General features: G+C 43.3%; 5 protein-coding genes across 10 annotated transcripts; 3 read left to right on the top strand and 2 right to left on the bottom strand.

The window, feature by feature from the left end:
- Window positions 1-134: 134 nt before the first annotated feature.
- On the bottom strand, window positions 135-2,701 carry LOC6574398 (another transcription unit protein). Its single transcript, XM_002000411.4, has 4 exons — window positions 2,425-2,701; window positions 2,299-2,368; window positions 1,610-2,243; window positions 135-1,546 (listed from the first exon to the last, which is right to left on the bottom strand). Exons 1-4 carry the CDS (start codon window positions 2,453-2,455, stop codon window positions 248-250), a joined length of 2,034 nt encoding a protein of 677 aa, XP_002000447.1. The 5' UTR covers window positions 2,456-2,701; the 3' UTR covers window positions 135-247.
- A 111-nt stretch (window positions 2,702-2,812) lies between these two features.
- On the top strand, window positions 2,813-8,012 carry LOC6574397 (regulator of gene activity). Of its 4 annotated transcripts, none has more exons than XM_015167432.3 (9): window positions 2,813-3,392; window positions 3,454-3,888; window positions 5,482-5,617; window positions 5,684-5,880; window positions 5,955-6,207; window positions 6,614-7,162; window positions 7,239-7,443; window positions 7,518-7,682; window positions 7,752-8,012. In XM_015167432.3, the coding sequence occupies exons 3-9, from the start codon at window positions 5,485-5,487 to the stop codon at window positions 7,969-7,971; spliced, it is 1,722 nt and encodes a 573-aa protein (XP_015022918.1). In that variant the 5' UTR covers window positions 2,813-3,392; window positions 3,454-3,888; window positions 5,482-5,484; the 3' UTR covers window positions 7,972-8,012. The 4 variants fall into 4 exon arrangements, with proteins under 4 accessions (XP_015022918.1, XP_015022919.1, XP_002000446.1 ...); XM_015167433.3 differs by having other exon boundaries at window positions 2,813-3,398; XM_002000410.4 differs by having other exon boundaries at window positions 2,813-3,888; window positions 5,955-6,189.
- A 143-nt stretch (window positions 8,013-8,155) lies between these two features.
- LOC6574396 (trichohyalin) lies at window positions 8,156-11,806 on the top strand. Its single transcript, XM_002000409.4, has 3 exons — window positions 8,156-8,592; window positions 8,683-10,602; window positions 10,660-11,806. Exons 1-3 carry the CDS (start codon window positions 8,476-8,478, stop codon window positions 11,665-11,667), a joined length of 3,045 nt encoding a protein of 1,014 aa, XP_002000445.2. The 5' UTR covers window positions 8,156-8,475; the 3' UTR covers window positions 11,668-11,806.
- On the bottom strand, window positions 11,689-13,533 carry LOC6574395 (O-phosphoseryl-tRNA(Sec) selenium transferase). Its single transcript, XM_002000408.4, has 4 exons — window positions 13,354-13,533; window positions 13,170-13,299; window positions 12,080-13,111; window positions 11,689-12,026 (listed from the first exon to the last, which is right to left on the bottom strand). Exons 1-4 carry the CDS (start codon window positions 13,465-13,467, stop codon window positions 11,887-11,889), a joined length of 1,416 nt encoding a protein of 471 aa, XP_002000444.1. The 5' UTR covers window positions 13,468-13,533; the 3' UTR covers window positions 11,689-11,886.
- Window positions 13,534-13,611: 78 nt separating this feature from the next.
- Window positions 13,612-19,332, top strand: LOC6574393. Of its 3 annotated transcripts, none has more exons than XM_044008418.1 (10): window positions 13,612-13,745; window positions 13,805-14,052; window positions 14,113-14,393; window positions 14,450-15,727; window positions 15,792-16,791; window positions 16,918-17,688; window positions 17,749-17,891; window positions 17,951-18,056; window positions 18,129-18,185; window positions 18,961-19,332. In XM_044008418.1, coding segments are annotated over exons 1-10 (3,900 nt in total). In that variant the 5' UTR covers window positions 13,612-13,743; the 3' UTR covers window positions 18,975-19,332. The 3 variants fall into 3 exon arrangements, with proteins under 3 accessions (XP_043864353.1, XP_043864354.1, XP_043864352.1); XM_044008419.1 differs by having other exon boundaries at window positions 13,805-14,393; window positions 14,450-15,580; window positions 15,641-15,727; XM_044008417.1 differs by having other exon boundaries at window positions 13,805-14,393.
- Window positions 19,333-25,191: the final 5,859 nt, after the last annotated feature.

Raw genomic sequence — 25,191 nt, 5'->3', positions numbered from 1 at the left:
AATTCTGTTGAGCAAGTCTATAGAGCATTATATGACTGGATAATATCATCTGTGAACTAATAGTAAAAGTGACGACATAACTTTCATATCAATCAGATTTGGATACTTTCTTAATAATCGACAAAGAAAGACAGTTTTTGGACAATTTTGTTTTATTTTTGAAACAGATATTTAACCTAGTGTTCAGGATTCCATATTGCTTATACGTATTATGGAACATTAAATTTCTCATTCTTTCATTCAAAAACTATTCATTGTCGCTACCGCTTCCACTGCCACTGCCACTGCCGGAACCGGAGCCGCTGCCACTGCCGCTGCCTGACTTACGGCTTTCGTTGTCGCTGCCACTGCCACTGCCGCTGCCGCTGCGACTGTTGGCGCCTGCAGCGCGGTCGTTGCTTTTGCCACTGCCGGCGTCAGATTCGCTGTCGGAGTCGCGCAGTGCTTTGCTGGCCTTTGCCTTGTTTACCTTCTTGCTGCGTTGCGCCTCAAAGTCCGAGCCCTCGTCCTCGTCTGAGGAGTAAATGGTTGAGGCCTTTGGCTCCGCCTGGCCGCCGCTGCCGCCCTTTTTGTAACGATTTTTGATGGCGCTTAGACTGATTGCATTCTCATCGTCGCTGCCGTCGTCGTGGTGATATGACGAGTTACCGCCGCCACCGATGAGTGGTTCGCCGGCCCCGGCCTTTTTCTTCTTGGGCTGCGCCTTGTGTTGGGTGCGCATGGCTAAGCGCAGTTTGGCCTCCTCTTCCTTCAGTTGGGAGTAGCGATCTGTGGTGGGATCTTTGCCCACCTGCGTGAGTATCTTAATGCCGCTCGTCTTGGTCGATCGATCCGCCAGCGACATGGTGATCTTCTTGTGTGTGAACGACTCAGTTGAATGCGGCCGGAAGGTTAGTTTGGTCCGGAACACAGACTGACCCTGCAGACCTGTGCCCTGACGGATGAATAAATGATTGTGATCGCCCACCAGTGGCTGACGATACGCATCGAAGATCTCGTTGCCCAGATGCAGGCTCATGCTGCCATCGGACCAGCGCACGAAACGCGCATTTGATTCACGCACCATTTCGCCCTTGTTATTCATATACTCACGCCAACGGATGGTGTTGCTGACCTTGAGCTTGATGCGCTGCCGGCCCTCCTCGTCCATGGTCTCCTCTTCGTCGATTTCGTCCTCGTATGTCTCCGGATCGAAGGGATGTGTGACCACAGACAAGAAATTGGGCAACTTAATGAAATGTTGTTCTTTGCCCAGATCGGCAGATATGCGGGGTATCTCTACATCAATGCGCGTCTCTGGCAACGGTTCTGGCTCATCCTCCTTGGGCACGGCTTGACGCGGCTCTGCGTCGCGAGAGCGCGAGCGAGAACGACTACGTGATCGGCTTACTGAGCCACTGCGTGAACGCGATTTACTCTTACTACGGCTGCGCGATCGAGCCAAGCTGCCTGCTGGGGATTTGCGCACGGCGGCCGCTGTGTCCTCGTCGTCACTGATGTCGTCCGCATCACCAAAAATATCAGATGCGGCAGGTGCTGTTTTTGGCTGCAAATAGTCAAAGCATAAATGAATACGATCACTTCAGACAGAGAACCCTTATTGACCTACCGGCTCGTCCTCATCGCTATCAGAGTCAATCAGCCGAGCCTTCTTTGCTTTTGAGGGCGATGTGTTGTCACCATCAGGTTTTTCGTTATCAGAATTGCTTTGACGACGCGGCTTCTTCTTGGGCACGCCAATATCACTACCCGATCCAGAAGCGGAGCCACTTCGGCTACGTGAGGTGCGACCCGAATGAGGTGTGCCCGACTTGGAGCGGGAGTGTGAACGAGAATGAGATCTAGATTTAGATCGTGAAGTACGACTGCCGCTGCGACTGCGACTTTTGCTCTTTGAATTGGCACGTTGATCATCGATTTGCAGATTGGGGGAGTTAGAACGGGAGTCCTCGTTGCCACTGCGCTTGCTATGGGGGGTGCCACTGTGCTTGCTATGGGGTGTGCCGCTGCGGGAACGTGAATGGGAACGAGAATGAGAACGCTTGCTATCAGGTGAGCCGGAGTGCTGGCTGCGTGGAGATGCAGAGCGTGGACTGTGAGCCGAGCCCGAGCGCGACCGTCGACTGGCTGCGGAGCCGGAGCGTGGACTATGCGGCGAGCCTGAGCCAGAGCGTGAACGCGAGGTTCTCGATCCAGAGCGTGAACGATCACTGCCACTGCCCGACTTGTGGCTGCGAGGCGAACTAAAAGGGTAATATGCCATTAATAATATAATTTTAACAGGTAGTAAAAACATACCCTGGTGCACTGCGTTGCGGTGTGACGCTACGGCTACGGCTTCCACTTCGACTGGAACCGGATCCAGAACCTTTAAGAGCCTTTTAAGTACAGCTGGTATAGCTAAATATTTAATAGTGTACTTACCGCTTTCATCATCTGAATTCGGGTCGCCCATGTTATAATCTTATTTCAAGTGAATAAATTGACACTGCCACAAATGCGAATAACAAAATATGCGGCTCAGGCACGTGCAGACAAAGTTTTCGTTCAATCAATTCATATGCTTCGTTAAAAAAGCCGGATATAACTAATCAAACAGATGCGCCTTTTCACTAGCAAATTTATTATTTTGTCTTTATAAGCAAGCTATCATATTATATTTAAATACCATATTTATGAACAGCTCGCCGTGTATAGCAGGCCTAAATCGTTATGTGCAACCCTGCTGTTGCTACTATGAACGCCACTATCGATAACAATGCTGCACCGATACCCATCATCTATCTCCGTCTTTTGTGTATTTGTATTCGTATGTGACGAGCCACAAAAGTTTTTTGCGGAACGTATTTTGTGTACATTTTAAGCGTTTTTCGAGCGCTCAAAAGTCGTTTATATTATTGTATATACAATAAATAGGCATTTGTCTATTTTGAATAAGCGTGCGTTAATTTCTGCGTGGCGTAAAAGGTGCGCAAATCGCGAAGCGAATTTACCCCAAATTCGCGTTCGGGTGAAATTTCAATGAACTGAGAAAACAAAGACAGAGACAAACACACACACACACATTCTGTGGAAGCAGTGAAGGAAGAAGAAGCAGTGGCAACAGCGCAATAGCAAGCAATTATTTACTTACAAATAAAACCAACATAATATATATAAACCAAGGCAAACTAACAGAAAAAAGGCCGAACTAAGCAAAACGACATTGGAAGGAAAAACTTATTAATGGACGTTTCGCAACGGACGACACTGCAGCAGTTAAAAATTCTGTAGTCGCCGCTTTGCGCTGTTAGGCAAGGGGGGAAAAGCGTATAAAAAAACCTTCGGTACTCCTGCTCTCGGGTAGGCACGACGAAGTAAAGTACACCAACACACAGTTACCAATACACAGCGTGAGTGTACGTGCGTACATATATATTTACATATACATATTTATATGTGCAATATATTTAGGGACGATACGGCGCGGAAAAATACCAACTAACCTCTCTCCTCACGTTGCGGTTACACTTTGCGCATCATCTTCATCCTCGTGTGGGTGACCGTGTGTATGAGAGTGTATATCCTGCTAGCCCGTGTGACGTTGTGTATGTGCGACGAGTGCCATTTATAGGTAACAGTAAAAGAAACTGAATCGAGTGATCAGAGCTGAGCATATATTCAAGTTCACAAATTGTAAGCGTCAGTTGGTGCAGCATCTGACGAAACGACGACGCAAGCGTCAGCAACAAGAACAACAACGTCCCAGTCGCTTTGGAATGTTAAATGCGGTGAGAACAAACCATTCAGTGTATGTTGTTGTTGGTAACAGCAGTAGTCGGAAAACATTAGCAGTAACAGTGGCAGAAGAGGAAGAAGCAGCAGCATTATCATCCATCGTTCATTTAGGTAAGTGTACTGTAAAATCCAACAACGTTCAGCATTCGCAGTCAAACACAGGTCATAGGTTTATTTGTTGCTTAAGTTTGCTGTTCAAGGCTAGCCCTAAACGCTAATTGGCCATAGTCGAAATCGCTGTGTTTTGTTGTAAGCGAAATCAGTGTTGCAAATCGTAAATTGGTCAGCTGATGAAGTTACACATATATATGTATAGTGATTGAGCGAATAAATAAACGATCAGCATCTCCCGACGCTGTAAAGTAATCGACAAATCAAAATCTGGCAAGTTGGCGCAAGCAAATCGAGAAGCATCTAAGAGAGCACGAAAAGGTGCTCGAAAAGCAAAAGGAAGAAGAAAATAAATAATGAGCTGGGTACAGACAAGTGCAGGCAGAGCTAATTGCAGATCAGCGACACAAGTAGCATCTTTTGTTGTATGCACATATACATACACATACAGTCATGAACACGATCTCACCAACACACACACACATGTTGATCCTCTGTGTCAAGTTCTTTTCGTCCTTTTTCATTTACCTTTTGTGCGTTCTTTTGTGTGCCATTTTGAGTAGAGCCCACAGATAGAGTATCCTACGTCTTGTCTGAGTGATATTTATACCGATTTGTGTGTGTTTATTTTATGTACTGTCTGTGTCCATTCATTTTGTGGATCTTTTTACAGCTGTTGATATTCGTGCAGCCATTTAATCTAAATTAGTGTTGCAAAGTGAACGACACTCTGTTTACCTATTCTGTATTCGATTTCACTATTATCGTCTCCATTTTTGTATATATTACAACTTGATTACATCTGATTATCTATGCTGTCTTTGAGATAAAAGTTACGTAAAAATTTCAAGCGACCTTGGCTTTATTGAAACCGCAAATTAATAAAAACCCGCCCCCAAAAATCAACAGAGAAAAAAAATCAAAAGCAAATCCAACGCTAAAGCCAGACAGCGAAACCGAGTAGTTCGCCATCTGTCTTGTTTATATTTATTTTTAAACATATGTTTGCCTTATTTTCAACGCGCAACAATAATTATCTGCACTCACAATTTTTGTTATCAAATGTGCGGGATTTGGGCTCTGTTTTCTCTCCTTGAATCTAACTGAGTCAGCGACACAGACCTCTTGCTCGCATACATATGTATGTATGTATATTTATATTTTATGGCCCTCTCGCACGCTCTTTCTCTGTCTGTCTCAGCTGCAGCAAACTTTTGTGATAAACAACAGCCGGCCTTGCTTGATTTGTTGATGTTGTTGTCCAATTGGCTGATATGTATATCAATTTTTGTGCGCGCCAAAAACACGTCACGACTGCATCATGATGATGTGCTATAACAATATAATGTTCTCACCTTTTGGGGCTACCTTTGTTATCGATAACGGATTTGAGACTGCTAATTAAAGTCAATTAGCGGACAACATAAATACGCAATTCAAATACATCACTATTTCTGTTATCGATAACATAAGATCAATTGTTAATGCAATGTAATTATCGTAATTAGGCAGCATAAATGCGTGATTCGCTGTTTCAAAGACATGTAACTAAAATAATAGTAGTAGAAATTATCTCTTTTTCTGCTTTTCCAGATTATGGCGAATTTAAATTTTCAACAACCTCCGAGAAGCATAGCAAACGCGGCTTTGACAGGCCGCACAACGGGCGGCTTTGGTGGTAGCTCGATGTCTGGCCATGTAACCCCCACGTCCGGCATGTTCCAAACCGGTAAGTGGCAACTTAACTAGCGAATTTCCTAATATTCATATATTAATTTTGTCTGTTTTTATTTAGATTTCGGCACCTCTTATCCCGGCGCTGCGAATTACGGTCAACAAACGCAACAGCCGCCTCAGCTATCTCCGAATCGCAATGTGCAGTTATCGGTTGGTGGTCCCGCGTTATCGAGTGGCAATCGCAATGCGAATCTTTTTGGCCAACGGCCGTTTGTGGAACGTCGTGCCATGCAGGGTTTGGGCAGCGGGCCCATGGTAAATAGCGATGATAACACTGATAATATTAATTACACGTCTATAAACATTTTTGTTGTATATTTGCGTTACAGTCGAACATGGGAAACTTTATGCAAACCGGTCGTGGTGGATATGGCACAGGCGGTGGTGGAGGTGGAGGCCCTTTAAATAACTTTCATGTATTTGGTGGTGGCAGCGGGGCGGACGCAGCAACGCCAGCGCTGCTCGATCCCACAGAGTTCCCTTCGCTGACGAATGCGCGTGGCCAGAACGATCAGACACTGCCCCAATCGAATACCCTCCAGCCGCCGGGCAGCAAACCCTACGGTAATTTCTTTACCTCTTGTGAGTTCAAAAAGAAAATCCACCTTTTTTTAAATTAATTTCTGTTAACTTTATTGTTTACAATTATAATTGGTTGCGGTTGGCTCTGCTTATATATATCTATCTGTTCACGTATTTCATTTCAATGTAGTCTTATGTTTTTAATATGTTACTTCTTATATGTACCTGATAGATGGTGTCAACGTTCTACATTTCTCTTTTAACCAATTTCACTAGTTGAACTCAGTTTTATCGAATCATTGTGTGAATCTTAACTTAGTTTGTATGTACTCATTGTTTACTGGTGTTGGAATTAACAAAGTAAAATGAGGGTTTCCCTGTACACTGAAACAGGTTGTCATACCTGTTTCTTAAATGACTTATGCACCCTAACAAATGAACTGATGGTATTCGGAATTACTTTCAGTTGGCATGGTCAAACAACCAACGTCAGAGCAATCGGAGTTTACGATGTCGAACGAGGACTTTCCTGCGTTACCGGGTACCCAAAATTCGGATGGCACAACGAATACGTTGGGTAGCAGCAGCGGCGTTGGCAGCGCTTCTGGAGGTGGTAGCGGAGGAGGAAGTGGAAGCGGTGTCACAGACAATAATCTGGATGGCACGGAAAAGGCAATGAATTCAATTGTGGTCAGCGGTGGCGGTTCGGCCAGCTCCGGCGCCGTGGGAGTTGGTGGAAATGGTCACGGCGCCGTTGGAAGCGGTCTAGGCGGCGCTGTTGTTGCCGGTGGTGGCGGCAACAGTAGCGGGTCGAGCGGTGTGGTTAACGCGACGCATGTAGGATTAGTGGGTGGCACAGGTGGAAGCGGTGGCGCCAACAGTGTTACCGGAAACAATGTTATGATGGGCGGCGGCCTCGGTAGCGCCACAAGCAGTGGAGCAGGCGGCGAGCATATGAATGATAATTCCAGCAATGATAAACTTGTGAAGAGCGGCGTGCAAACATCGCCAGATGGTAAGTACCTGAAAATGATCTGATCTGATTAGCACATTTGGTAATCAAATTCGGTTCTCCGCAATTCTGAATACAGGCAAGGTCACAAATATACCAGCGAGCATGGTGAACAATCAGTTTGGCATGGTGGGTCTGCTAACGTTTATCCGAGCAGCTGAAACGGATCCCAATCTGGTGACACTGTCGCTGGGCACGGATCTAACGGGCCTGGGCTTAAATCTTAATTCACAGGAGAGTTTGCATCCAACATTCGCAGGCCCATTCGTGGAACAACCCTGCAGGTGAGCAGCTACCCAATCGGATCGAATTAGGAACCTATTGTTACAACCCTTAATATTTGTCATTTTTATAACAGAGCACAAGACGTTGAGTACAGCGTGCCACCCGAATATCTGATCAATTTTGCGATTAGAGATAAGCTCACAGCGCCGGTACTGAAAAAGCTGCAAGAGGATCTGCTGTTTTTCCTGTTCTATACGAATATCGGTGATATAATGCAATTGATGGCAGCTGCTGAATTGTAAGTTTCGTTACATCTCGATTTTCAGTTATCTGAAACCAAAGTTTTGTTCTTCTTTTATATACATAGGCATAGTCGTGAGTGGCGGTATCATGTTGAGGAGAAAATTTGGATAACTCGAATTCCTGGCATTAATCAATATGAAAAAAATGGTACAAAAGAGCGTGGCACCTTCTATTACTTTGATGCGCAAAGTTGGAAACGTTTGTCCAAGGTTTTCCATATAGATGCCGAGAAATTAGATAAATGTCCCAATATAAGTGCGTTTATGAATGGACAGTCTGTATAATAATAATAAAACTGAAAAAATTTGAAAAAAGCAAAAACAAATTGATGTATGATTGTCATTTTCTCTTCGAATTTAACGCATATTAGTATGAGTTTTGAGTGAAGTCCGATATTGGCGTCATTTATCTCATCGATAACCGGGAGACAATTTTTTTGTAATCGACCAACCGCCGCATATAGCACGCACGGCAGTACAGCTACAGTGCTGTGGAATGCTAATCAAACGAAATGAGTAATTGTATTTTGAGCAAAATATCACCGCGTCTCACTACTTTCATATCAATAAAATATCGAGAAATCAGTGACAATATTACAACAACCCTTTTTTTTTTGTTTTGTCGCACTTCCAAGCAACAATTGCGAACAGTTTAATTATTTTTTGCTAGCAAATGTCTTGAGCTGCATACTTATCTTGAAAGCGTACAAAAAAAAAGAAAGAAAGAACGAACAGCGCCTGCGCCATTAGGTCAAATTCAAATTTAAATTGATTGTGAACGGACGCAAAATGAACACGCCTGGCATTAGTTTGTTTCAGGGCGCTGATACCCTGAAGGTAAATTCAACTTTGGAACGTCAGGAAGAGGAGGAAGCGCTTCAGGATCAAAAACGTCGAGAAGCTGAGGTATGTGCTGACATTTCAGTCGTTGCCTAGTTTATCTTAAATTTGCAAATTGTTTTTATTTTTATTATTTTGCACATGCTCATCTTTCAGCTGGGTAATTTATTGGAAAATGCTTTCGATGATTTAGATGACGACGACTCAGAGAGCACAATAGATACGACAAGTAATTTTCCCTCTGATATGCTACCTGGGCAGCCGCTACCTCTGCTTCCAATTAAACCGACACAGCAGGCGCAGCAGCAGCAGCAGCACCAGCACCAGCATCAGCATCAACACCCACAGCAACAGCAACAGCAAGCGGATTATGCAACCAGCGAGAATCATAAGCTTCAGATGATATTAGAGTCAAGGACTCACGAGCTCAATAACGTCAAGCAGATGGCAACGGAAGCTCATAAAAAAATTGACGAGTTCCAGAAGCGTCTGACTATCACACAAGCGGAGCTGGAGCGTGCGCTTTGTGAAAAGCAGCACACACATGAGTTGCTAGTGGATAGCAAGGAAAAATGCTCGAATCTGGACAATAATATTGAGAAGCTGCGATGCGAGAAGCGTGCGCTAGAAACGGAGAACACTCAGTTGGTTGGCAAGCTGGAAACAGCACAGACGCTGCTCGCCGATGTCCAGCGGAAGTATGATATGGTCGATCGGGACCAGCACAGGCGAGAGGATCGCAATATTGATATGCGTATTAAGCAACTGGAGGAGAGTCAACGTGCCCAGATTGAGTTAATGCAACAGCAGATCAACCAATTAAGTGACCAGTTGGACAAGAAGAAACAGGAGCTCGAACAACTGCATGTTCGATACGATGCGCTGCAGTCCACTCACGAGTCCGTGCTGCTAGATAAGGCGGAAAAAATCAATGAGTTGAATTCGGCGCTGGATGTGGCCCAACGGCGCTGTCAACAGCTGGCTGCCAAGCCCAGTTACGAGGCGGAGAATGTTCGTCAGCAGCAATGCATTACTGATTTGCGTGCACAGGTGGCTAGTATGGAGCAGACGATAGCGCAGCTAACGGAGCGTCTCAATGGAACCACAGCGGAAATGGATATGATGGATACGCTGATACAGCAGCATCAATCGGAGGCCGATTCGCCAAGTCGTTTGCCATCGCGTCTGATGGGTAGCACACCCCTAAATCCCACCGATCGCATGGGTCATATCAAGCAGGAACTGTATCGAGCGTTAGGCAGTTTGAAAAACAAGCGTGAGGAGGTGCGTCGCTTGGAGAAACAGCTGGATGAGCGGTCCAACGAGCTGCGCACGCTCCGTGAGGAGGAGAATAAAACCCTGGTACAGTTGGCCAATCTGAAGGAGGATAAGGCGCGTTTAGAGACTCGCCTCAAAGGATTGCAAGAGCAGTTAGATGAGCATCACCACAACAGTTCGCTTAATGTGTCTAAGCTGAAAGCTGACATGGATGCGTTGCTGGCCGAAAAGGACGCATTGCACCAGCAAACGATCTCGCAAACAGCTGAGCGGCAAAGACTTGACAAACAGCTGAAGCAGGTGAAGTTGGATTTGGACAAACTAAAATTGGAGCATGAGCAGCTCAGCCGTCAACATGATGAGTTGGCGGATGAGAATCGTCAGCTCCGCATTCGACCCACTGCCGACAATTTGCGCTTGGAGCTGGAGCGGAACAAGATCTTGCTAAAGGATGCGCAGGGCGAGGTGGAGCGATTGAAGACGCTCTACACGGCCATTGCCAATGAAAAGGAGACGCTCAACTATCAGCTGCGCAAGCTGAGCGAAACGGATAGCATCAAGGAGCTGCAGGAACAGCGACAACAAATCGCCCAGCTTCAACGGAATGTGGAGCTAGCGGAGATAAAGGCGCAGGAACTAAATAAAATTTTGGAAACAGCTAAGCTGCGCCACGAGCGCGATCTCGAGATGCTGCGTGAGAAATGGGAGCGAGAGAAGCAAGAGGAGTTGGACAAAGCGACCAAGGACAGCTCCAGTCATTGCACTAAGTGCAACGATCAGCTAGCCGAGATTACAAAGGTACAGGTAAAGATAATCAATCAATAATGCCGTATCTAATCGCATATTTCTTTACAGATTGAAATCCAAATGCTGAAACTGCAAAATTTGAACTCCATGCAATCGAAGGAGTTGGAAGATCTGCGCAATGAGCTGGATCAGTCGAAGGCGTTGCGAGCAGACCTAGAGAAAAAGGTACATCAGACGATGGAGCAGGAGAAGTTGTTAAACGAACTTAAGTTAAAGGCACAGCTCTATGAGGGCCAACTGCAGCAGGAGGCTGTCAAACTGGGCGAGCAGCAGAGTCCCAACAAACAGGTGACAGCTTACTCAGGGGATGGAAGTGGCGAGCCACATGCTTCTCCAGAGCTAACGCAGGCACGGATCAAGCACATCGAGCAGCGTGTGCGTGACGAGATGGCCAAGCTATTCGCAGCCGAGCTGAAGCGCTTTACATTGCGTGTCCAGCAGTCGGAGGAGCGCAGCTTGTGCTTGCAGCGCGAGTATCAGCTGGTGTGTCGTGATCTGCAGCAGCGTCAAACTGAGGTTGATCTACTAAAGCAGACAATACTGGCTGAACGTGAGGAAATGCAGCAGCTGCTGGGCGAACAGGAGCAGAAGCAGAAGCAAATTGTGCAAAAGTGCCGCAGTGAGATGCAGGCAAAGAATCAGCGCATCTCGGATTTACTGCGCGAACTGGAAGAACAGCATGCGAGCATCGAGTCCGAGCGTCGCTCCATGAAAGCCGTCATGAATGAATGGGACAAGCAAAAGCAATCCATAGAGCAGGTGGAAAAGCATTGGCGCTCCCAGGTGCAGACGCTGCGCGAGACTCACGAAGAAGCCATGCGCGCAGCCCAGCAGCGCTATCAGAGCGCTAAGCGCACCGCTCACAACTACAAGATCTATGCGGAGGACAAGGAGGCGCACATGAAGCGCGAATACGAGCGCATCAAGCTCGAGTACCAGACCTCGCTCACTCAAATCGAGGCAACTATGCAGCAGCATCTTCGGCGAAAGAGCCGAGATCGCCACCAGCAAAAGCGCAATGCTAATGACAAAGAGAACGAGCCAAACAATCATTAAATATAATCGAAATATAAGACGTATGCTTAGATCAATTGTTTATAGTTATACTCTTTAAGATACTCATACAAAAATTGTTTTTATATGCACTTTTTAGAAGAGAAGATTTATAATACAATGCAAACATTCCAAGCCCCAAGCTGGTTATTTTTCTTCCAGAATAACTATTGTTAGTTTAGCATATGCTTATAGTTAGCTTATCTAAAATGTTCCGGAATCCTAAGCTGACGTTTTCTTAAACTGCGTCCAGCATTTGTCCAATATTACGAAAAACTTATCTATTTCCGGTCTATGCACGCCCAGAGCCGCAGCTACTGTTAAATACGGCGTCTGAAGCAGCTCGCGATGCGAACCAAAATCTAAAATGGAAAACGGGTTAGTATACATTGCCTGCCTTATTTTGATTACGCACGTTTGAATTCATGGCCATCAATGGATTTAGTCTGGCCAACGTTTACGACGCGTACGCCGGAGACGCCCCGTGCATGAAGCATGGCGCCCAGTTGGGTGATGCTGTTGTCTGCCTCGTTGTGTTCCGAATTGAGTGTACTTAGAGTGAGTGCTAGTGATATGGGATTATTCTTGCATTGTGGCACAATTTCATTGTGCTCTGCGGCGAATTGTTGCAATCGCTGCTTGAGATATTCAAAGTTTTGCTGACGCTCGCGCAGCAGCATCTGATAGCCGTTGCGACCCAATGAGAGCAGCGTCATGAATACATCCAGTGTTTGGGAACTGCTCGCACGACCTGCGTAGCTGCTGGCCAGCTGTTCTAAGAGCTGAGCATCTGAGCTGGCCACAATGGCACCGCCAACGGGCACCATTAGGTTTTTGTCTGTGCTCTGGACAAAGTAATCTATGCGACCGACGCGCTGTGCTTTCTCCAGCTGGCTGATAATTGCCTCGCACTGGAGTCCATAGGCATTATTGACGAGATGCGGCACAGACTCGCGTTTGGCCAGCTTTGCTAGCTCCACAATGTTGTCACAATTGCGCGGCGCAAAGCAGCTCGTGGTGCTGTACAGGCAGAGTATGTTGTGGGCACCAAGTTCTTGGATGCGCTGCTCAAACTTTTGGCAATCGGTGGCCAATGCGTGCTCCTCCTTCAGCACTACATGGGGTATTACGATGGGCTCCAGACCGGCGGCCGTGATTGCTTTGAAGCAAGATTTCTGATCGATGCGTGACCAGAGAACATACCTTGCATTCGGTCGCCTTTTGCGAAGCGCCTGTAAGCACAAGGTCAGCGTCATACCGGTGGCTAAGGGAACCAGGAAGCAGCCGTGACAGCTTTGAAGGCCGAGCATGTGCAACAGATCCAAAAGCATAGCGTTTGTCAGATTGGCCATTAGTGTGGAGCCGGCTGCCTTTGGCTGTGCTTCCAGCAAATCTCCCGAGCGGCCAATACCATGACCAAAGTTATAATGTCTTCGCGCTACAAGTTCTGAACGATTAAAATTAATATTTACAATGTCTTTTGAATGTTTATGTCATTCACTTACTGCATGCAATACGCGCCTCACGTTCACCCAGGCCCACATTGTGTGTGAAATTGTTGCTGTCTAGTGCGGCCAGCTGGTGCACCAGCTGCTCGATCTCTTCATCCCGCCAGCCATGCTCCGGCAATTTGCGCTGCAAAAGAGAACAATATCTTATCTATGATTCAAATTATCACTCTTTCATTACCTTTTCCAGTAGTTCCTTAACTTGTCGCTGTCTGCCTCGCTGCGCCGCTAATGCCAGCTGTAAATAGTTATGGGGCACTAAAGTCCGGGGAACAGTGATGCCATCGAAATTCATTGTGCTGAGCGCCAAATGTTTACACCCAATAACGTATATAGCCAGAGAACAGAGAGATGCATTGGTATTGCCTGTGTCATTCCAACACAATTATCGCTGATAAATTATCGATGTATTTATCGAAGTGTCGTCCAGTGCTGTGCAACGCGTACATAATAAACACCGCGCATCATTTACTTCGCGTCGCTTAACCATTTCGTTTAAATTCTGATACGAAATATTTAATAAATCAAATTTTGTTGTTAAACCACTGGACGCATATAATAGATCCTAAATATGTAAGTGCTGTAACTGAAACAGACATTCCATACGGTAAAATGCCTTTTTTCTTTTGCAGGCCAAAAGTAAGCGAGACAACACTACGCGAATTGCAAGACATTTTAGATGCGGACGATCCGGATGAGAATAAATTTAAAGATTTTCTAAAAAAGAAAACCGCACCAAAGCCAAGAAACAGTCCCCAGTATGCGCTTGGTGGCTATGATGTGTCATTTGATATAGACGTCGATTTGATCAAACTGCCAGAAAAACAACAACAACAACAGAAACAACAGCAGGAAAATCAGCAGGAGACTCAGCTTCAAGGTTCACAAAACGTAGCAAATAACCGACCTCTACGTGACACGTTTAATAATTCCATTTCAGCTAATGTACCGCGCTTAGTGATCGAATCACAGCCAAAATTAGAAAGCCTCAAATCGCCAACAGATGAGAATAGAGATATAGGGCGTCCCCTCAGTGCGCAGCCCGCTCAGCTCAACTGCTCTCCAGTTAAGCAAACCGGTGGAGCCGTAAGGGACTGCAATACCTCGTGTCATTTGGCTGTGAGCAAGTTCTCTCATGTGAGTCGTTTGCGACAATATCTGCAAGAAGATCTTTATACTGTGATCAATGAGACACAAAAAAACTCGGGATCGTTTGCTTTTGTAAGTTTTTTTCTCGGTTCACTACTACAATCTGCTAATTACTGAGCACCTTACAGCTGCCCAAAGTAAGTAGCACACCTGCTTTGGAGAAACCGGCAAAAGTGCAACTACCACAGAGCACGCAATCGGCAGCGGCGGCAACAACCCCGAAGTCTGCGTTGAATCATGCTGATTTCGAGGGGAGCTTTGAAGAGAGCCTAACGCATTCACCGCGTCGAGGCGCGCGAGCTCGACCAGCCAGTCGGGGTACAGAACAGCCGCCGAGCTCGAAAAACGATTCACACCATCCAACAGACGGTGACCACCGGGGCACTTTTGTTATAGAAAAGCCAATTTTAGATGACGACCTGGACTCGCGCTCACCCACCAACAAAGACACAAATATGGGACAAAGAGTAACGAAGGCTTCAACTCCGCCGTTGACTGGTTGCCCGCCTTCCATTAGTAGTAGACAGCCTTATGTACGTCTAAGACGTTCGTTGCCGTATATGGATTTAAGTCGAGCGCCACAGCATGTTGCGTTAGGATCGGATCGGATTGTGTCTGGAACGCAATCACCATCGAACAAGACGCCAACTAGAGCATCAGACTCGCAGCCTATGGAGACAGAGTCGGAGCATATTGTGCCTGAAACACAAGCGCAGGAGAATATTCAACATGTGGTCGGCGCAGTCGGATCAGTAACGCCGCCGCTAGCTGTTAGTTGTGGCATCCAAACCTCGTGCATGCCGGAGAATGTCGATGCTGCATGTGGAAGCCGAGCTTTGGAGGAGAACGACGTTGGGGTTGAGAAAAGTGCGTCTCCGCTCGACTTGGCGCCTGGCGTTGGCAACACAACCAGGCGAAGTCGCCGGCAAAAGCAAGAAGAAAGCCAAGAGAGGACAACCCAGTTGCTCGATCTTCATCGTACGCGCAGGAGTGATTCACCAGAGCTGCGTGTCAAGAGGACGAATCAACCTCCACTCAATAAGCCGGTTCTGCAGGCCATCAATGGGGAAGACTTTGCCGAGGAGCTTGCACGTATGACCAACTACGAGATTCTCGATTTGCGAAAGCGTAACTCACTTGGTAGAATCCATCACCAGCAAGTGTTCACCAAGGAACAGCAGCTGGCTTTGGAGCAGAGCATACAAATGGAAATGCTGCGTCGTAATCTAAGCGGTCGGGGCGATGGCTTACCCAGCAAGGTGACTGCAGCCAGTCCAGAATTGACTGTCCCGAAGAACGTTAATAAATCCCCTCCACAGCCAGATGTGACGCGTACTGAAAAGTTGCCTACAGATTCGCTTCCGCTGCCGCGACTATCGCGCTCCAGGCGCCGAGGCATACCCATTGTAAGATAATCAAATTATAGCTCTCTCATATTCATTTTTATTAAAATTCTAATGCACTTCACAGTCTACTGAGCTGCAGAATTATCTGGAGCTGCCTACCACTATTAAAAAGAGACTAAATGAAAACAAGAAGTGCGAGACTAAGCGCAGTCTGTATACAAAGGGTGATTCCGATAATGAGGATGATCGATCTCAGCAACATGGCGAAATCACCGACAGCATAAAGATAGCACCTGCTCCACCGCCGAATCTAGGCAACGGCGAGGATGTCGAGGATATTCCTATTGTGCCTCCCCCACCACTGTCTTTGCGATATTCGCGCAATTTACGAGGAAGTCAACTTCAGCCAAACGATAATGCCGTAGCCGAGCAAGCTGAGAATGTTGCTGAAGAGCAGAGTCAAAGCTCTTGCGCCATGATTATAGATGATATACAAATTGTGCCGCCTCCACCAGAGTCTCTTCGATACTCGCGTCTGGTACGCAGATCTTCTTTGAAGCAGCTAGGGGAACAAGGCACAGAATTGTCTGAAGTTTCTGGGATTGTAAAGAATGCATCAGCTGTATCGCCTCCACCAGACTCAAATCGATTGTTGCACAAGTCTTCTGAGGATATCATCGAGGTGCTAAGCTCGGAGGATACTCAACAGAAACAAACAGATCCACTGGACCATCTTCAAGCTGTTATGGGATCGGATAACATACAGCTGCCGACGGCTCAGGACAGTAGTAGCAGCTACATGGAGGAGTTGCGCATGCAAACACCAACTCCACCATCATCAGCCCACCATCAAATGGAGCTTGACGAGCAACCGAGCACTAGCAAAGCAGCTCGCGAAGCTCTGATGTTGTCGAGCTCTCGGCAACAGAAGAAAGCGAAACCAAATTCAAGACAAAAAAAATCCACAGGAGACAACAGTGTATTTAAGAAACCGACCTTACCGGCACCCAGAGCAAGTAAAAGGAATTTAAGCTTAAGCAGAGAGTTGCAAAATCTACGTATAACAACAGGAGATCAGACGTTGCCACCGCTGAACGATGAATCATGCAGTAATGATGATACAAGTAAGAAGAAGAGCTCCAAGTTGATTGACTCACTGATTGATGGCTTAAATAGTTAATTAACTCTATTATTTTAGTTGTCCTGATTGAATGATATTGATAACATACAAACTAATTTTCTCTCTACAGATGGAGTGCGTAAATCAAGACGTGGCCAAGTTCCACTGCGTAACACTTGGGTTCACAGCGTTAGTGAGCCCTTCAAGTCTACCTTTTTTGAGCGCGCGATTATTGACACCAATAGGCGGAAGCGCAAGCGAAAGTCAAAGTCGGACCAAACTACTCGTAGCATTACGCTCAATGAGAATACGTCGACTTCGCGTGGCCATACAAGACCACTAAAGCGTATGCGGCAAGCAGAACAAGACTTTGGAGAATCGGGAATTTCGCCACTGCCTGAAATAACTGAAGAAGAGGAGCAACAGGAAACAGCACACGAAAGTCCCAAATTAAATGTAATAGAAAATGAAATCGCACGAAAGAGAAGTCGACGCCGAACATTAAAATCAGATTCAGATAATGAACGCCAAGCTGCAGCAGAAGTCGAACCTGCAGTCCAAGCAGAAGCCTTACAATTACCAGAGCAAATGGAGTCTGGAATGGAAAGGGAACTGAATACGCGAAGGAGAAGTCAACGCCGAGTATTAAAATCAGGTTCAGATAATGAACGCCAAGCTGCAGGAAAAGTCGAGCCTGCACTCCAAGCAGAAGCCTTACAATTACCAGAGCAAATGGAGTCTGGAGTGGAGCTCGTGTCTGAGCCGCCACCACCCACGCCCAGGTTGGATACGTCCCAAACCCAACTCCTGCAGATGGCGGAATTTCTACGCGGAGTTGAGATGTCGCAGGAGGCTGACGTTGTTGCTCAAAATGCGCTTGATGACAGTATAACACGCTTTAGTAAGTGGAGCCTGCATTCTAAATGTTTTAAAGTTAATTAATTAAATATTTGTTTGACAGCATCTGTGAGTGACTTGAAGTTCATGAATCTGGATGGCATTGAATACAGCTTCTATAAAACAGAGGAATCGTGGGGAATGGGCTACATGCGTTTCCAGCCACTGCAAGCGCGCGGCATGAAGCGCAACAAAACTAACACCTTGGTACGCCTCAATCTGTATATTCACGTATATTTTTCTCATTTTATTGTTTCGCTCTACAGCGTTTTCTTTCGCTCTTTGGAGAGTTTGTTGTTGAGGTGCAAAGAGACTCAGATAACATACAGACATACGTCTTGAAATCTGGTGATTTCATTGAGATTAAAATGGGTAAGTGCACATTTATTGAATTTTAAGAGAGAGATGGAAATGATATACTTATATATTTAAATTTATTTACAGGCAGCCGTTTTAATATCATAAACAAATTGAACGAAGTCAGTTTGCTGATTGTGAATCGTAAGTGAATAGTAGTTAAATATGCCTGTATTTACATCAACATATTCACTTATCTTCCACCAATCAAAGGAGAGATATACTGAAAATACACATATAATGAATGTATACAAATATTCTTGTTTTAGATCTTAAAACTACTGCATAGTCAAAAAAAAAAAATCTTTTGTTGAATTTAGTAATAATATATTTTGTTACCTTTAACTAAATAATATGGAATATGTTCTTTAAATATTTTATAAACTTGTTATAGAAAAGTCATGAATTCATATATAACATAATTCATATAACATATGTAAATTAGTAGTTAATGAGTTAAGTAAAGATATATTTTAGCTGCTTGGTGAGCTATATGAGCAGATGAAAATGTGTTATCACAATAATTTAGAATTATGTATTATATAATTGTAAGCCAACCATAGAACACTTCAGCCTTCTGCTAACACTTCGTTTGGGAACTGACGTTTGTCGATGGCCTTTGCCACTAGTTAGATTTTTTCTCGCTTTTTGTTGCGGCTGCTGTTGAAGGAAAGCTCTGACGCTGGGGGTTAGCGGCCACCTACGCAAAAGTTGGAGCGACGTCATTGCCACGCTGCCACATTGTGTGGCAACTAGGAATGCGTAACCCTAGCTGAAGTACAGTGGCACTTGCGTAGCTGTGTTTATTTATATATGTATACACATATTTACAAGTATATACACACATATACACACATATATCTATCTGAGCTGTTCACAATTTCAAGTTCATTTAATTTCCATTTTCTCGCAATTTTAGCAAGCTGCACGTAGCGCGTGGCTCTGCATGTGTGTATATGTGTGTGTGTGTGACTTCAAAAGCAAAATACAAACACGCAAAAGGCAGCAACAACAATAAACAACAGCAGCAACAGCAACAGCAACGGCAACGGCAACAACAACGAGGAGGATGCTAAGAACTTTTGTTCCTGGTTCGCTCTGCATGCAACTTTTTAACACATTTTCCACGTTTGCTTTGTGTAGCAAATGTCTTAAAAGTAACAAGGAAAATCTGTAATCCACATGATACCGAATTTCGCATACTCTTTCTAATGCGGCTGTATGGCAAAGATATTAATACAATTTAATACATATATTTTTATTTTTACGAATACATAATGTTTAGTTTAAATTTTTTTTTTTTGTTATTTTTAAAATGTTTTTATTTATATTATGACGTATATTAAATAAAATAAAATTTAAATTAATCATTTATTTGTGGCTGTAATGTACTTATACGACCCAGATCAGATTGGTTCTGTCGCTATATTTCCTTAGTTATACTTTCTTCCGAAATGTGTTCAATATCTCATCAATTTAAGTTTACGGACAGGCTGTGACATATTGTGCCATATATCTTGAAGTAGCTTGAATACTCTCTGCGAGGCTAAACAAAATATAAACATACAGTACAGAAAAATGTGTACCGGGTGGGTAAGAGTCGTATAAGCCTGGGTTAAGCATGTGCTCTATAAAGATGTACTCTGTAGAGTAATATTATTCCATGACTAGCGAATATCCTGTAAAGGTTAATAAAAATAGTTAAAATAATATATGTATATATAAGAGAAAAATATCCGATTAAATTATTTAACAAAAAAAAAATATACATCACTCCAATATAGCCCTCTTTTGTTAACTGCATATAGCTGTATAAGAATAAATAAAATATCAAAGTTCACAGTGCTCAAGTTTCCCACTAATCTGTTATCTGAATATACCCCTTTGTACAGCTTAAGAGCGGGTAAAGTAAAATTAAATCAACAGCCGTAGAACGATAAAAGGCCACGGGGAATCAACTGAAGGTGCGTGCCAAATGTTCTGTGTGTGTTTCTTTGTGGTGGAGAAATATATTTTAAATTAACGAAAACACCAACTGACATTCATTACCAATGCGCAAAACTTAAATCCTTTGATCAAGCACAGGCAGAGGCACAGGCACAGGCACTGACACAAACGCACAGCAAGTCACCACCTCGAAGGATGCTAAGCACAATGAAGCTCTCGATAAGGCAAGGATAACAACTTAAATTCTAATCATGTTTTTGTATACCTTGAACCAAAATGGGAAAACAAGTATAATGATTTTTTTAAATATTAATTATATTAATTATTCCTCAAAGTATTTCCTTCAAGTGTTTCGTCTAAGTGTTTCTTCTAAGTGTTTCCTCTAAATATTCTCTATGTTCTTCTTTTAAGTATTTATTCCAATTATTTCCTGTATTTCGTCTTAGTATATCCTGTAAGACCTCAATGATTAGATGACCGATCACACTTCACTTCACATCACTTTATTGCATTGTACAACTGTACAACTGAAGAAATGCTGCAACTGTTGCCCTATATATAGGGCGACTTTCACTCGAAACCCGAGTCGACGGCAGGTAGGGCTCGTCTCAGTTAAGACTGCTGCAAGCATTCTAGCTTCGTAGAAGTCGTTGCAGTCGATCTTAAAGTGACCAATCGGAACCCTCTCTTCTGCTGCAATCGTTCTTGATTCGATTTTTAAAATATAAATATAAAATGAATACTGTTGCATACATACACATAACTAAATGATCTTCTGTAGCTCTTCTTCGTGTCTTGCTATTGTTAGGCAGACAAATAGAGAGGAAGATTGAGAGACGGTCTGGGAGACAGATGTACAGACAGACATACGAACATATATAAAGGCACACAAACACGCATAGTTAAATATATATGTATGATAGAGCTATCTATTGATGTGCTGAATAGCTTATATACATATATTAATATTTATAATAATATAATACGCATAGACAGCAGTTTCTACTGTCCTATAGTTCTCTTAAGGACTAGGCTTCTACATAGTCTGCCTCAAGTTCTGGCTATTCCATCCTATACCTATACTGTAATATTCGTCCCTCAAAGGGTTAAAGGGATCTCGCAGTCGAGCAGTCCTGACTAGATCTTTCTTACTTTTTTGTTTTTGTTTTTTGTTTGGTCACGCCCACTGCCAACTGCAAGTTGTGCATGCCAAACACTTTGGCACGCATCACAAGCCGCATGCCAAATGCTTGTCAAGTGGACTACGTGCTCAACCAGTTGCTCTATTGGGATGTCTTGACCTTTAAATGTGGGTTCGAAATCAAGACTGTATAAGAAAGGGTTAGCATATATTTAAATACTGCAGTGGAGCACAGAGCCACTTGAATAGCTGACTTACTTTCTACCCTTACCGTTGCCATTCAATCACGGCAGAGATAAATAGAAAGAGAGAGAGAGAGAGAGAGAGAGAGAGAGAGAGAGAGAGAGAGAGGGAAGAGTCAGTTCATTCAATTTCAGTAATATACAACTATGTTTAGATTATCGTTTGCATTAAATATGAGTTCCTTGAATTGCTTAAATGGAACACCGTCTTGAATTAAATGTAAAGCGGCGCAACATTTGTATCTGGATTGATGAACAAAGCGATGAAGATGCCGGTTGGCTGTGCCACAGACATCAAACACCCAAGCTCATTACAAAGGTAAACATTTTAATTTTGTGCACACATTTGCACAGCCATCGTTCGCCTTAAGAAAAGGACACGGCACTCTCGAAGCCAGGATGTCGCCCTGTCCACAGAGAAGCCCTGCCACACAGCTATCCCATTGAAGTTTAGCAAACTTTCAATTGAATTGCAACAAAGTTTCGCAACGCTATGTCAAATGCTGTACAAATTTAATTAAAAATTTCTATCACCTAACATAAATAATAGAAGAAAATAATGAAAAAATTTTGTATTTGCTGTCGAGATGAGCATGTTGATTCTTTAATTAATTTTTTTGTATATTTTTTAATTTTGCATATTGCTTAAAAGCTATACCTATATGTATTTCAAGTCAAATTGTCTGATTACATATTTATAATTTCATTTATATTTACATATGCATTTTATTTGTATAGTTTACATTTATGTTTTTGTCATCATTTATACATTTTATGTACAATGTTTCACCAATTTCAGTGGTAAGTCGTGCTGTCCTTCGTTTGCTCCAGACAGCACATCCTTTGCCGCTTGCGGTGGCGTTGAAATGAGATTTTGCGTTATCAAGTATGCGCCGTGTGTGCCCAGCCTAGCCTGCCTAGCCGCACGCTCAGTCTCCGAAAAGGTGTTCATGCATATTTAAAAACTTTACGTGGTGTGAAGTGGGCCTTGTTTGTTGTGTTGGCCACAAATCCATTCTGAAATTGGCCACCTTGCTCTTTGCATCTGCCGACTGCGAGATCTAGAAGGGGCAACAACAACAACAACAACAATGACAACTTCAACAACAACAAGTCGAGTGTAAAACTTTTTCTGGTGCTATGGACACCTCCCCGTCCAAAATTTGACTGCCGTCTGGGCCTGAGTGTCTCATGTGCCTGGCACATGGTCACATAAGGGACCCATGTCAAAATTTAACGTGGTTCTTTTTTGTGGCGGGTCAACTTTTCATATATGCCAAATAGCTGACCGCAGCTTTTTGTTGTCATTGTTGCTGCTACTGTTGTTATTGTTGTTGCTTGAATGGCTGTAGAAGATGTCGAGGCGCTTGTGTGTGATGTTACAGTTAATTGATTTGCCCAGCCAACAACTGTGCAGACGCATATTAAGCTGGCATTAGGCATAAACTACGCTCAAATGAATGGCAGATAATATTTAAATATAGCTGGCATATGCGTGAATATACACTCATTCAGAGTTCAATTCCATTGAATTGATTTTAAACCATACACAATATATGGCTTAGCACTAAAAATAAACTTTTATTTCATTTTCATATTTATAAATCCTTTTATTTAATCGACCAACTTTGATTGTCAATAAATTGTTTTATCTCTCACAGAAATCGTATTAAATTTGCCTTTAGCTAAAATCTGAAATGGATTTCCTTTTAGTTATATAAATTATTAATTACTTTTGCAGTGTAAACATTTTTGTTTTTTCTTATTTCTCGTTTTTGTCTAATTGAATTTGTTTCATATGCCAAAATGTTTTTAATTGAGTTTTTAAAATACTTCACACACAATCATGTTAACACAAATGCAATTTACTTAAAATTGTTTATTTTTCGAATATATGGGAATGTTTTTTTTTTTTTTGCTGGCCTGTTTACTATCGGCTCAATTATTTACTTTTATTTTGGTCCATTAAATAAGGTTGCCCCAAAAAGTAGGCAACAGAAATTGAAAAACGCCGCGTTGCAGATGTAAAACCAAATGGAACGTGTCGGGTGGGCCTAATTGCTGGACAGGCTCTAATAGCATGTCAAACACACACACATACACGCTACATACGCTAAATACAGTCACACACACACACACACACACACATCTGCATTCGCTGCCTAATAACAGGCAGCGGCAAATTTTGGTTAGCTTGCTTCCGCACATGAAACGGCGCTGCTCTCTTTAGTATATAGTGTGTGCTAAAATTCGAGATGACTGCACATGCATACATGCACATCCTATTTGGCCCTCCATTTTGGACACGTTGTGCCTCACATATGTTAATTAACACTGCGGTCACGTTCACAGCATTTGGGCCTGATTAAAACCAGCCGAAATAAGTTCAAAGCCTCTAATAGTGGCCTGCTACAACCGTAGCGTTTCGCTCACTTGAAAGATGTGCTGTATGATGAGTTACTCTGATATATATTTAATCATATACTATATAGTTGCTGCTTGCTGAGCTGTTGGCTGTTGGCTTCTAAATTGTTCTTACTTTTCTATTTACTCGAATGAATGTTAAATACCCTTTGTTTGCTGATGTTTTAATGCCATATACTCATTAAATATGCCTAGAATGGGGTATATTGCAGTTGTCCAAAAGATGACATGTACTAAATATAATAAACTGGAATATACCGATTCTAAGATTAATTGGTCAACTGACTTAAAGATGAAATTCATATATATATGTTAGACTATATTAAATAATGCTGTATTAAGTTACATTAGATAAATATCAATTTATAAATAGTTGCTGGAAAAGTAGAAACAAAAAGACTCTCTATCTGAATTTTAATGATCTACAGAGTATTTGCTAGTGTTGCTGTCCACTTTGGCTCAGATTGCTGCTGTTAGCGGGCGAAAATAAATTATTTAAATTAGTTCTAGGTTTGCATTGAAAAGGGTTTGATTTGTGGGCAATGGACGGTGAGCGGGGGTACGTGGGCGATGGACATAGGTCGGTTGGATGCTGCCTGCACAGCGGTTACAGTTAACCGGTATTCTGGTTAACCGAAGACGGGTTTCCATTTGCGGTCGGCATGACCAAATATGCACGTGCCTAACAGTGTGTGTGTGACTCGGTGTGTGTATGTGTATGTGCCGGTGAGTGGGGCTGTACCTATGGCTTAATTAAACTGCAAGAACTTGAATGGCTTTTGAATTTCTATTAAAATAAATAGAAAATTTCGAAATAAAAATTTAATGCAATTAAAAAAGTTGAAAACGTAAAAAGTGCTTTCCATTTGAAATTCATTTTAATTTAATTTTTTTATTATTATGAAATGGAGATTGAAATTTATGCGTAGTTTATTTAATTTTCACTGCTGCTGCGATGGTAAAAATATTTAATTCAAATTAAAAAAATTTTATTGATAACATTTTTACTTTTTACGTTATACGAATCAAATGTTAATAAAAATAAACGTATTAAAAATAATTTGCCATGTATATTCTAGTTGAAATTTGATTTGGCAACGGAAATGCAGCATGTGGTTTATTCATGGCGGCATTTAAATTCCTGTTGCGATAAGCCTCGAAATGGGGTAAACCGAGCAGCGAGCGATAGATGGAGAGAGAGAGAGAGAGAGAGAGAGAGAGAGACAGCGTGCAGCGAAAGGGATAGAAGAGGTCATGTGTTCAGCAGGCTTAAATCCCAACTTCGGACTTCAATTTGGCCGCAGAGCTTACGGCTAATGGAAAAGTCCTCTAGCAAACCTGACCACAAGCCACTCCAGCAGATGAGCTTAAACAGAAAAACAAAAACCAATGGCGC

This window comes from Drosophila mojavensis, unplaced genomic scaffold (genome assembly GCF_018153725.1).
Source record: "Drosophila mojavensis isolate 15081-1352.22 unplaced genomic scaffold, ASM1815372v1 contig_277, whole genome shotgun sequence".
Taxonomy (NCBI): domain Eukaryota; kingdom Metazoa; phylum Arthropoda; class Insecta; order Diptera; family Drosophilidae; genus Drosophila; species Drosophila mojavensis.
The sequence above is the reverse complement of the archived record's forward strand: the minus strand, read 5'-3'. Positions and strand labels throughout refer to the sequence as shown.